The following is a 12,075-nucleotide window of genomic DNA, read 5'->3' as shown; positions in this document are numbered from 1 at the left end:
AACAAGTATTTGCAGCCAGGGGGAGTGTTCTGACTGAGGGACCAACCATGACTAGAAAAAGAAGTCTGAGCTAGAAGAAACTCCTTGTGCTGAGGACAACCTGCAGGCTGAGGAGGACCTGAGCAACCAACAGAGCAGGACAGAAAAAGAGGATTTGACAAAATAACCAGGAAACAAAGGTAAGGATTTTTTTTTTTTCCCTTGATTTGTGTGTTTCTTGTATTACAAGTAAAAGAAATGGTGTTTTAGACTTCTAGCAAGGCTTGGGTTATGGACTGGACTGTCATGTCAGCTCTTGAAGTAATGTATAAAACCTTAGAGTCAAGGTTGTTTGAAAGATATGTAGTTATGCTACTTGCACATATGGAAATAAGTGAAAAATGCACACACTATTTTATTGCTTGAATAAATCACACCATAAGCTGAGGCCCAGTGTTCTTAAGCTTCAATTAAGTCTTTATGCCAGGAGGAGTCCGAAGGGTGCTTTCCCAGAAAAGTTAGCAGCTGTGCCCAGCAGCTTTTGAGCAGGAGTTCAAAGCTGACAATAGAATTTGTTGCATCTGTGTATGTAATATCATCAAGAACAGTATGGTTGTGAACACCATTGTCCTCCTGAAGAAAGCAGTTGCCAAAGCAGTCCTGGAAGCACCATTATCAGCAGGTGTGCTAGGAAGGGGCTGTGTTTGCTGCTGGTGTAATTGTATTGAAAGGCTGCTCCTGCAGGTCTGGTTAGTTGCACCATCAAGTATGTCAAGAACCAAAATTCATTTAAATATTGTAACTTACTATATCATCCATTTTAAGGACAATGGATTTATCACTCTTGATATAGTTAATCCTTTCTGCTCTGCACAAAACCAGTACTTCATAAACTTCACCTTGAAGTGACCAGTGAGGTCCTTCCTGATACAGACTTATGCAATGCCAGAGGAAGCAAGAAGGTCTAACAATGGAAATCCATCTCTTAATATGTCAACATTATAAATGGTAGTTATGAGAAGGGGTGGGGTGAAATATAATATGCATTCCTAAAGAAGAGATGCCAAAGCCAGCCATGTCCTATGACATACTACAGGCAAGTGAAAGAAAAAAGCTACTTCTTGTGGCTGCAAGTAAGAATTTAATTTCCAGTGTTCAGTGATGTAGAAATAATACCTTTAATTAAAGCTTCTGTAGCATGTCCTCAAAATCTGTAATTGCCTCTCTGTATTCAGGCAACAGGGCCACTTTGATTGCTTTGGGGTAATTCTTTGGCCACTAATCCAATAGAGCATGTAGTCTTTAGCACATTTTCTGGCTAATTGACCCTCAAAGAGCTCTGAGTTCCTTGCACTCTTTGTTGTCAAACACCTTGCACAGTTTCTTCTCTCCACCTTACTCTCCCTCCTTTTCAAAAAGAAATAGATTAAAGTAGTATTATAAGCCTACAGTTGCACTAAGCCTTCAAACCCACTTGCTTATTCCTGTAATTTGAAGGAACATCGGAAGCTGAAGCTTAAGAAGGTAATAAGCCCTCCTCTATCGGGCCTCCAAAGTCTTTCATCTTAATTCTCCATCCCCTTAGTCACTCCAGCTGCCCTTTCACTACCTCATCCTGACTCACCTGGTGAAGTATTTACCTGTGCTACATTGGATCAAATTTAGTTTTCCAAGGCTAGACGTTGGTTTTCTCTTTAGGATCAGGTTCTTCACATTTTCAGCTAATTCTTTCTTTTGGCAGATAGATAGGCTCAAATGCAAAGTCACAGGACACTACCAGATCAGTCAGTATTTTCAAAGGTAACTACCTTTTCCTGCCCATGTATGCAGTGAAGTCAGGCTCTCAGAAGCTCATACAAAGCAACAGCAACCTCAAAATCAGATCTTGTTATGGAGTGATTTACATTCACCTTATTTTTAAAATCACAGACATCTCAAATCTTGCATGATTTTTGAACGTGCTGAGAAACCAACTGTTCTTTTAAGTTGCACATCATCAGCAGTTCTTCTCTATATACCCTCATGCACAGACAACAAGACTTTGGGATCAGGAGGATATTTATTAGCTTTAGCATCCTGCTTTGTAATCCTGATTAAAGCTGTGCCAGAACAACCTCCACTCTCTTGATCACACCTAACTGTAATGAAACATCGAGAAATTCAAATCAGTACAATCAAGTTGAAGGTAAGCATCTTAGTTACTCCTTTTTTTTTTTTAATTTCCCAAAGAAAATAATTAACGCTTGATAAGCTGACAGAGGAAGTATCTGTATGATGTGAATGAATATGTCCTCTATTTAAAGGACATCTTTCCATCCGTTTTTTTCCTATGTTTTTTCTATGTTTTTTTTTTTTAAAGCCTCCACACCTAAGTCACAGCAGAAGAGGGTAAAGGGACAACCAATTATTTACCTGGATTGGTACACTGGATATCCCAAAATAGAGTTGAATATTAGAGTCCTTGTACACACAATGAGGCTAGGGAACATGGAGAACCATCCACAAATTTGTAGTGGTCAGAAGGAATCATCTTCTTGTGTTACAAGTGAGATCTCAGAGAGGTTGTGAGAAAACCTAATTCTTCTATCTCATAAAAACTGTCATGCAACTCTACAATTGAACGTTTTTCTATTCTGTAGTTGACAATATTTAAAATTAGTAGGGATCAATGATACTGTTCTACAAATACACTGTGGAAATAATCCTAACACTGCTTGGGTCCAACAAGCAACTAACAACAGTTGTTTGTTGTGTGTTAAAGTGTCAATGATGAATTGGGGACTGGTGTAGCTACAAACCTCTTTCCTTCATTTGCCTTGAGAAAAAGAGACCAACACAGACTTTTAGACTAGATGTATTTTTCATTCTTGCTGTAGAATACCCCAGGAGCTTTAACAGAGGATGTCTGGTGTTGCTGGATGTCAGGTTCAAGGGTTTAATAGGTTTGGAGCTCCTCTTTTATTTGCTCAGGGATTATACCACGGTCAGATACTTGGGTAAAATCACGGTGTTCCTGCTTTCCTAACAAAAGGTAATATTTGGGTGGCAGACTTTTTGGGTCACTGATCTTGGTAACAGGTTTTCATGTATTTAGTGCTGGAGTACCAGGGTGGCTGCTTAAACAATGCATACAGAAAAACATAAGTAGGAAACCTAGAAAGAAATCTATCAAATTCCATGTATTTTTAGAGAAAACAGTATTTGTTTATAAAACTCAATAAATTTTGATTTGTGTGGCAGTTGTGAGAAACAGCAATTCTACACTGGAGGTTAGTGCTGTAATGGTACCTCTACAGTACAGCTAATCTTCGCTTTTAGGCTAGTTTTATCTGATTTATTCAGAGTTAGCTGAAATGTTATACTTTATCCTCTCTAAAAGTCACAAATCTAAGTGGATATTGTGTCAAGGCTATCTATAAAACTAGATAATTCCTAATCCCGAACAGAGTGCTCTTTTTTTTCTTTAAGATATCTTGCTATTTCACTTGAGTTCGAGAACATAGAGCGTTGAATATTAGAAAACTTAATTTCTTTCTGTTGCATGACTGTTTTTACCCCTCTTTAAATACCTAAAGAAATAATTCCTTCTTGCAAATATCAGAATCTGTCAGAAACTGGGAAACAGTAAACCCCATTCTTTATGATAAGGGGTATAAGATTATGTATGCACAGTAAGGCAGCAGATTTTAGCTTTTAGAATCTGCTTTCATACAAGTACTAGAGAATACCAAGAACCAGCACTAAGTCACTCTAAAAGTCTACTTCAGTATGTCATGTTTCGTTTCCACATTGTTTGTACACTTCATGTCCTAGATCAAACTGTCCTCCCCTCCCAATGACTTGACATTACTTGCTGAGATAAATAACAGCCACCTGATGTTAATGCTCTCACAGCTACCACATTTCATGCCTTTCAGAAAATGACTTGACAAACTAGCATGGAATAACACATAATTAAACAATTAATCTCAGCAGTCACTGGAACTGTTAATCATTTTGTTTTAGCAACTAAGATTTCTGTTGCAAACCAGCACCTTGTGGCTGAAGCACAAAGATGCACCACTAGGAACAGAAATGCTTGAACTGGTTAAGTGTGAGCCAGCCCAGGGCCAGAAGTAGTGCTGAGTCTACAACAAATCTTGTTCTGTTTCTGGACCCAAACAAGGAAGGTCTTTACCCAGCACATGTACATGAGTCTACACTACCTCAGCATTTCTTTGGTTATCTACTATTTTCTAATACATGCACCACAAGCAAAGGTAAAATCAATTCCTCCACCATGGTCAACAGAAACTAATCTTAGGATCTTGCATTCATGTTGATTCTAAAAGTTTGAGCAAAAATCTTGCAATTTTCTGTTTAAAATTTTATTGCATAAATGTTAGAAAAGACAAGTGAGATTAAATTTGAAGTGCTGCTCCTCTGTCTCCATATCACAGTTCAAAAATTGAACCAGATCAGAGAACTGCTTAACTATTTCTTTAAATTTGGCATGATCATGATTGCTAGCATTAGCATCACTATTGTAGTGACAACTGATACTCAGCCTCTAGCCATAGCAGGCTGTGCAGGAGGTGAAAATGGAATTGAAGGATGAAGCTGTGGCACTGGTCAAGTGTAGCACTTTACACTAGAAAAGCTAATGCAACCAGGCCTGTGCCCTGACCATCAGCACTTAAGACGCCTGCCCCTGTTCACTGAGAAAGGAGATGTGCAACTTGATGCTATTTCTGCTACTCACTTGGATGAGCAAGTTCGTTTTTAGAGAAGGCTTTGCAACACTGAAAATACAGTTTATGACTAAGAAGTAACTTTCTATTTCAAAATATAAGGAAACAGACAGAAAAAAATGGTAATTACCCAATTCTGTATTATATAATGTAAGCTCTGCCAGACATTTAAAACTCTTGATGCAAACAAGATTTTTATCTATTTGTTATCTTTTTTTAGTCGTACATCATAGCTACCTTTGGGGGTGGGAGGGGAAGAATTAAGCTCTGAAGAGGCCTCTCCATAAAGGAATAGGAGAAGAACAAAGACTTAATGTCAAGGAGAAGAAATTAACATCTTGAGCTCAGGAAAACAAATGCCAGTGATTTAGATGGTTCTGGAAGTTGATGAAAACTGGTAGAAAATGAAAAGCCTAACTGTCAGGAGAAATGCTGCTATTTCTTGGAGCATCCTTAACTGTCAGAATAAAACGCAATGGGAAGAGAAACACTGCAATCTTTATTAGTTAGTACGTGCAGAAAGATAGCTTGTGTCACTTTACAGGTTGACTTGACACTCCTCCCAGAATATTTCTGCAGTTCCCACAGATTTTTTTTCTCCCGCTAATATACTGCAGGAAGCATACTTCTAAATGAGTCTATTCAAAGGAGTTTCTGTTCTGAAATTCTCCAAATTTGAGGAAAAAAAAATTCTTTGTTCTCTTGTTCAACTTCTTTATTTCCTATGTGGGGAAAAAGTGTGTCAAATATGATTTGGTGATGAATGTGTAAAAGACAAAGAAGCCTAAGCCTGTCACACCTTTTATTATCCCATGCTGTGTTAAATTAGTATACTTTTCCTTTAACTGATGCACCTTTTTTTATGGATAAGGGTTGTGCAAGCAGATTATACTTGAAGGGTATCAGGAAGGAACATCCAAAAACTTCCAGAAGAGGAGCTGAAATTAGCATAGAAATTGAAAAGCCCTCCTTGAACTTGCTTTTGATAGGGTTTTTTTCCATAATAAAAATCAACTGTATAACACAAAGCTAATGAAATTAGACTTATTTCCAGAACCATACTAAGGGTTTTGCAACAAACTTTGTGTTGTTTGGCCTATCTGCATCACTTGCAACAGCAAAGACACCTCTGAGATGTCTAGTGCTATAGTGTCCTGTCAAAGTTTGATAAACCATGTTTACCTGGGGAAACTCCAAACACTGTAGACTCCCGCTTCAGATGCTTAAATAATATAAGCAACCTTCCTGGTTCAGATCTTTGCCAGGTACCTCCCTGGGTGTTAATCCAGTTACAACCAAATCTGATGTATCAGCACTAGTGTGGAAAAGTACTTGTTAAGAAAGAAATAAACTTGGCCTAAGTTTGTAGGGATTTAGTTCCTATAAATCTAAAATCCTGAATTTACTGGAAGGAAATAAAGTGCAGAGATAACAGACAACTAAGTGACACTAAGTGAGCAGCCACAGCCATTTTATTAAATAGTCTGAGTTGTTAGAACCTTAGTTTTTCACATAACTAAGCTCCCTTGATGCTGCAGGGAAAACTGCTCAAGAGAAAAGAATGAGAAATTAATTAGAAATTAATTAATCTTAAAGTAGTGGCCAACTGTGCAAAAGCCATGGGAACTAGTGACAAACATCAAATTTTGTATGATGCCCTATAATTAAGCAATTGTAATGATCAGTGCTGGAACTCTTGAAACCCCTTGTAGAGCTAGGGTAATACATTTAAAAGTACTAAAATCAGTCAGATTTAAAAAAAAAATTAAAAAATCAACAAACGTGTCCTTTTTAGTGTTAATGAATGAAGCTGACTCTGAGGGAGAGTTAAAAAATAAACAGAAAAAAGGACTGGAAGACTGGGAGATCTTCAAGAACAATTTGATAAACAAGTAGAACCAGCAGATTTTTTTTTTTTTAATTGAAAACAGATGTTGTCAAACAATTCTGATTATCTGACAAATTTGTAATTTGAGACTGCAAATACAATTTCAAGGATGCAATAGCACCTGTAAAGTATCTATATTTGAACAACAATTAAATAGATTAAGTATTGACTGATATCTTCTACTATGGCACAAATGGTATTTGATGGCTTCATAGTAACATTGGCACATTTCCTTTAGTTATCTAGTAAATAGACAGTTATTGACATTTAGGAACAGTGTAACGGCTGCCAAGCCAGGCAACAGAAAGGCCAGGATTGCCATTAAGAGCAATCAAGCTACAGTTCCTTAAAATAAAACGGGTATTAATAATGCCAAGTTCAACAGGGTATTCAACATCAGTCTCCCAGTTTAAACTGATCCCAGAGATAGTCAATGCTATACGTGTAACTCTGAATTAGTGCCAGACTTTCTTCCTCTTGTCTTGCAAATTGAAGTTCACAAGTCTAAATCTTCTTTTAAAATTGTCTGTTGTATAATTATTATTATGAAAACAAATGTTTATTGATGTTCTTAGTTATGGAGGTAACTATTACACCTCTGATTTCACAGCTAAACCTTACTAAATGAAAACCTATTACTGTGATTTACTGTGGAATTAAAATTTTCTACACTTTACCACACCTTTCATTTAATTAAACAAGGGCAGTAAAAAGAAGGGAGTGCAATTTCTCTTTTTTTCAACAACTGTCAATTACTGAACGAAGCAAGACTTAATATGCATTTATTAAGGTGTTGCTAAAAACATACTCATTCCTGCTTGAAATTAAAATTACCTTCCAAGACAGTTATCAGAATGCCTCTAGTTTTCAATTCAAGGGAATTGAAATCAATGAAAGTAAACTCAAAAATACATGATTTTATTAAATTACCTGACAATATATGACCAAATTTGTTGGCTCTTCCTACCCATTTTTTTATTGTTTAATAAGTTTGATTTTGTTTGCCTTGTAAATGTACACATCCATACAGATCTTTACGTTCCGTTAATGGTATAGAGCTAGCTAAAATTTCAAGAGTTTTAAGCAAAAATTTTTGTTATGGAGCACATATAAATTTGAGGATTGATGCAATAATTATACTCTCTTCAACCTATGTTCGATTATGGATGCCTATGCTATAAAACAAACAAAAAACCCACTACCAAACCAAAATCCTTTTCTAAGTCAGTTACTGTAGGATTCACTAATGTATAAAAAAGTCCGTGCATTTTGAAACAACGGGTAGCATTTCACAGTTCTGTCTTTAAGAATCTGTCATTTTGTATATTTAGTGGTAATAAGAAACAAACAAAAGGTTCCATTGGTAACTTTAAGAAACTGAAAAGCACCGAGTGCCAAATGTACACTGAAATCTGTGAATTCAGTTAGAACCCTCTCTTCCTTGAGGCTGCTCTACACAGCTCTTCATTTATTAGCTAGCTCAGATTACACCAAAGTGTAGTGCAAAGGCCAGGGGAACATCACAATTTCACCCATATTTTCTAGCAGCTGTACTTTTTTTCACAGGTGTTGCTATAAAGGCAAAAAGATTCTGACCTTAAGGTCAAATCACAGGGCACTTAGGTGTTAGTGGAACAGAAGGAGCTTAAATAACCATGATTTGCACATATGGACCAAACAGGACTATAGTGCAGGCATTTAATTTTTCAAAGTGAATTTGGAAAAGAGGCAAATACGTGCCCAATGCATCTCTATCAGTTCTTTGTTGCTTATTTAAAACATTTTTTTTTTTTTCTGCCTATATTGTTTTCCAGTGATGACTGGAACTATGTTAATCAATTACACAAGGAAAAAAAACAGCTGGACTAAAACCCTACCTTTACACTGTGTCACTTACTAGTCAAAAGTTTTGCTTAAGATCACATACAGAAAAAATATCTAAGCTCTTTCTAAATCAGAGTCATAGGATAAACCCACTTCTCAGTGTACAAATTTGTAATTTGGCACAGGCAATAAAAAAGCATGCTCCATAAAGATGCATCTAAAAATCCATGCCACGTGTCAAGTTCTGATTTAAAATCTCTGAAGTAACTTGCACTGTTCTGAATTATTTCAGTGTCCTGCAGTCATGTAAGATGTTACAGGGTATCTTTTTTGTTTTTCCCACTCAGCAACTGACCTTGCTCTGATAGCTGCTGACATCTTCTCTCTCACAAATGCTCAACTGACAGACTGCAAATGAAGTTTTAAAAACCCCCAAACATTTCAAATCAACAAAAACCTAAAACCAAACAGAATCCCTCAAACTACTTCGATTTCCAACCATCTCTGCAGTAAAGGTCTTTTAAGTAAGTTGGTGCAGTGACACTTCATTCACTGTGACATCAGAGTACCAGCCATCTGCATTGTTACCAAGGTTAAATTCTGATGTCAGTAGAACTGAAAATCTACATGCCACCCCAGGAGATTTTCCATATCACTGGTGAAACAGAAAGTAGTAGGCACTTTTTTCTCTCTTTTTTTGGTCTATAGCCAAAAGCCACAAACTGCTTGTAATATATTGCATATGACAAGGCATAATCCATCCTTTACACTAAATGTATCGTAGAGTAATGTCATGGGAATGCAGGGACTTCGAATGGGCACTATAAATCCCTGCATTCCCAGGAATACTGAATAGCACTAACATCTAGAAACAGCTTCTCTGCTGTTAGGATTATTTTTTGAGGTCTTTTTTCCAGTTTCTCAAAGCCAGCCACACATCATTGAAATGCTACAGTACAGAATACAAACCACTTGCAAATATTTTCAGTACTAAAGCAAACTCTTCATATGTCTGGAACCAGAACACTATTAAAAAATGAGCTACAGGAGGGTTATGAAAAAGAATCTAACAGTTTGGTTTGACTTCAGTAACAGCTGAGTACAGAACTCCCAGAGGCACGTCTAACCCTCTCACAGCACTCCCTTTCCAAGTAAGAAGCTTTGGTATTATCTGTTCTGTGCTTGGCAGAATTAGAACAAGAAGTACAATTGCTTAAACACTCCTTTGGTCAATCTGGGAATCCTGTCAACAATATTCTAATAAACCCTTTGAAAGTCTGCCTAAGTAACACTGAGCAAAACAGTACTTTGTCAAAAAACAGGATGAAAAAAAGTATGTCAGCATTATGACACAAATGTGCATTAAAGTGCTAGGAGACCACTTAGTTGAAGTGTGATGTTTGGCGCCTTGGCAGTGCACTGCAAAACAGGGAGACATCTAACAATTTTTCATTAAAGTTCTATGAATAGGCAGGCTCAGTCAGGCTGTCAGGGACTTTCTGTCAGTGCCAATTTTCTAGTAAGTGCAGAATGCAGGGACTACTTCAAGCTGATTCGAGTCATGATGTGTAAGCAAAATCATAGCTGCTATCCCTGCTTTTCTTGCCTTTCTATATTGTATTGACTACACTGTTGTTAGAGAATATATAGAATAATTAGTTGCTGATGCTTGCTGTCTTGCATCAACCTATGCACTCTCAATGAAGTAATGGGGTCAACCTGCTTGCTTTCTCTCTAATGTGCATATGCACGTACACAGAGGAGATTTTGCACTTAAGGATGTCATTTTTAATTCATGTGTAACTGTATGGAGAAGGAAGTGGGCTGTTATACAACTATTTGTCTATGTAGCAGGTTCAGGCTCAAAGACAGCAGGTCTATGAAAAAAAGACACACAAAGTATATATGTTCATATGAATATATAAATAAAAGTACACATGAATAAAAGCTATAGATAAAGCTGTAAATTAAAAGATCAGATATAAGAAGTAGTCTTTTCCAGGCACTGTTAACCAAAGAGAAAACAGTGAGTACCTGCCATATTCATTAGTTCAATGAACTCCTACCTACCCTTGCAATCAGGTGATTAATTCATTATAAACAGCCCATGAAGCTCATGGCATATGCTTTACTATGTTTCCTTTAACTGTCAACTCGCTATTTACATAAAACTACTCAGAATAGCTCACAGAAAGACAATACTATTTTACAATCAATGAATGCAGTTAATGCCTTTTCATTATCATTTCATCATACTGCAGTATGATACCATACATAATAATATTAATCCTTAGTTGCCTGATGCTGAGAACAACCGAAAGTTCACTTCAGATGGTAGAGGAACATTTGATCTCCAGAACAACCTCTGCTGTACACTGCAGCTCTGTCTTCCTTACCTTCAGCTGCCTTGATGGTGTAGCCATTCTCTTCATTTGGTGGAACTTCGAGGAGCTGCATGACCCTGTCCAGCAAACCGTGGATAATTTCAAAGCCCGGGCTCTTGTTGTAATAAACAGCACAGAAATGCCTGTAATTTCTTGCACCTACATCTGAAGAAGAAGAAAAAATTATGTTGTCTGGGAATCTTTACCACACTTTCAATGATTATTTTTTTTTTTTTTATGCATCAGTTTCCTTGTGCTGTAGTTTGAGGCACTGGCGGCTGAAAAGAGAAATGAATATGTAAAGTGACTTCTCTGACACACCTGTCATGATCTGAGGAAACAGTGGGATTTCTTTAACCTACTGGATTCTCGCAGTCAGAAATGCAAATAAAGACGCAAGGTTTCCTGTGCCTTGGACAGGAAACAGTGTGGTTACAAGCATCTTCTTCACAGTGGCAGGTACCAAGTATATAGTTAAGAGTTAAAGAAGTTAAGAACAGAATAGCCAAAATGCAAATACTCAATAAGCATCAAGGAACTTGCAATGCTGGTGGGAAAGCTAAATATTTATAGAACTGAGCTGCAGAATAAATATCAGTACAAAACAACTAGCCCACAACTTGAAATAAGTAATAACATTAGCATGGTGATTGATGAAAAGATCTGAATTCTTACAGGTTTCCAAATCATAACTGATGTTTTTTGTGATTGTCTTGGACATTCCCATAACCAAGTGACTATGAAAAATGTACTACATTGCACAAACTTAAGACACAAGTGACTCCAACTTTGGAAAGTTCCTTAAGTCAAAACCCTAAAAACCACAGTAAGCTTTCTTAGGTAATTGATTTCACCAAAATAGGTTTTTCTTTTCTAAACTTCAAAAATTAGTATGTAGTAGTATGCTGTTATACTAGTACCTTTAAGCTACATGATCTCTCTAACAATACACACTCTCTAGCACTACTGTGCCCCACTTTGAAGCTTTAGTCACTGTGGGCTTCAACATTTTCACTTTCTGAGAGGAAAAGATCTCTGAATAGAGTAACAAATCTATTGTCACAGCTCCCAGTTAGTAGCAGTGTAATTCAAAATAACGGTTAATTTCGTGAAGTCGTTTATTGCCTTCAGCTCTTTACCTTCTCAAGGTTAAAGTACGTGTTCAGCAAGTTTGGTGTATACAAGAGCAAAGTTGCTGAAACTAGGGAAGGACTCTTTATGCGGCTGTCTTCTTCTAGACATTCACATGCTTTGAAAGCCCTGTAAGTGT

At 37.0% G+C, this 12,075-nt stretch overlaps 1 protein-coding gene across 1 annotated transcript in view; it reads right to left on the bottom strand.

Annotated features, from left to right (window-relative positions):
• FARSB (phenylalanyl-tRNA synthetase subunit beta) overlaps window positions 1-12,075 on the bottom strand; it is a 42,021-nt gene that overhangs the window by 3,708 nt on the left and 26,238 nt on the right. Inside the window, exon 16 of the mRNA XM_061453036.1 lies at window positions 10,818-10,970. Within this exon, the coding sequence (XP_061309020.1) occupies window positions 10,818-10,970 (153 nt within the window). The remainder of the gene's footprint in view (window positions 1-10,817; window positions 10,971-12,075) is intronic.

Source organism: Pezoporus flaviventris, unplaced genomic scaffold, assembly GCF_033815535.1.
Source record: "Pezoporus flaviventris isolate CSIRO_AGI_PZ_B2104156 unplaced genomic scaffold, CSIRO_AGI_Pfla_v1 ptg000013l, whole genome shotgun sequence".
Classification (NCBI taxonomy): Eukaryota; Metazoa; Chordata; class Aves; order Psittaciformes; family Psittacidae; genus Pezoporus; species Pezoporus flaviventris.
This window is presented reverse-complemented; position numbering and strand designations above follow the sequence as displayed.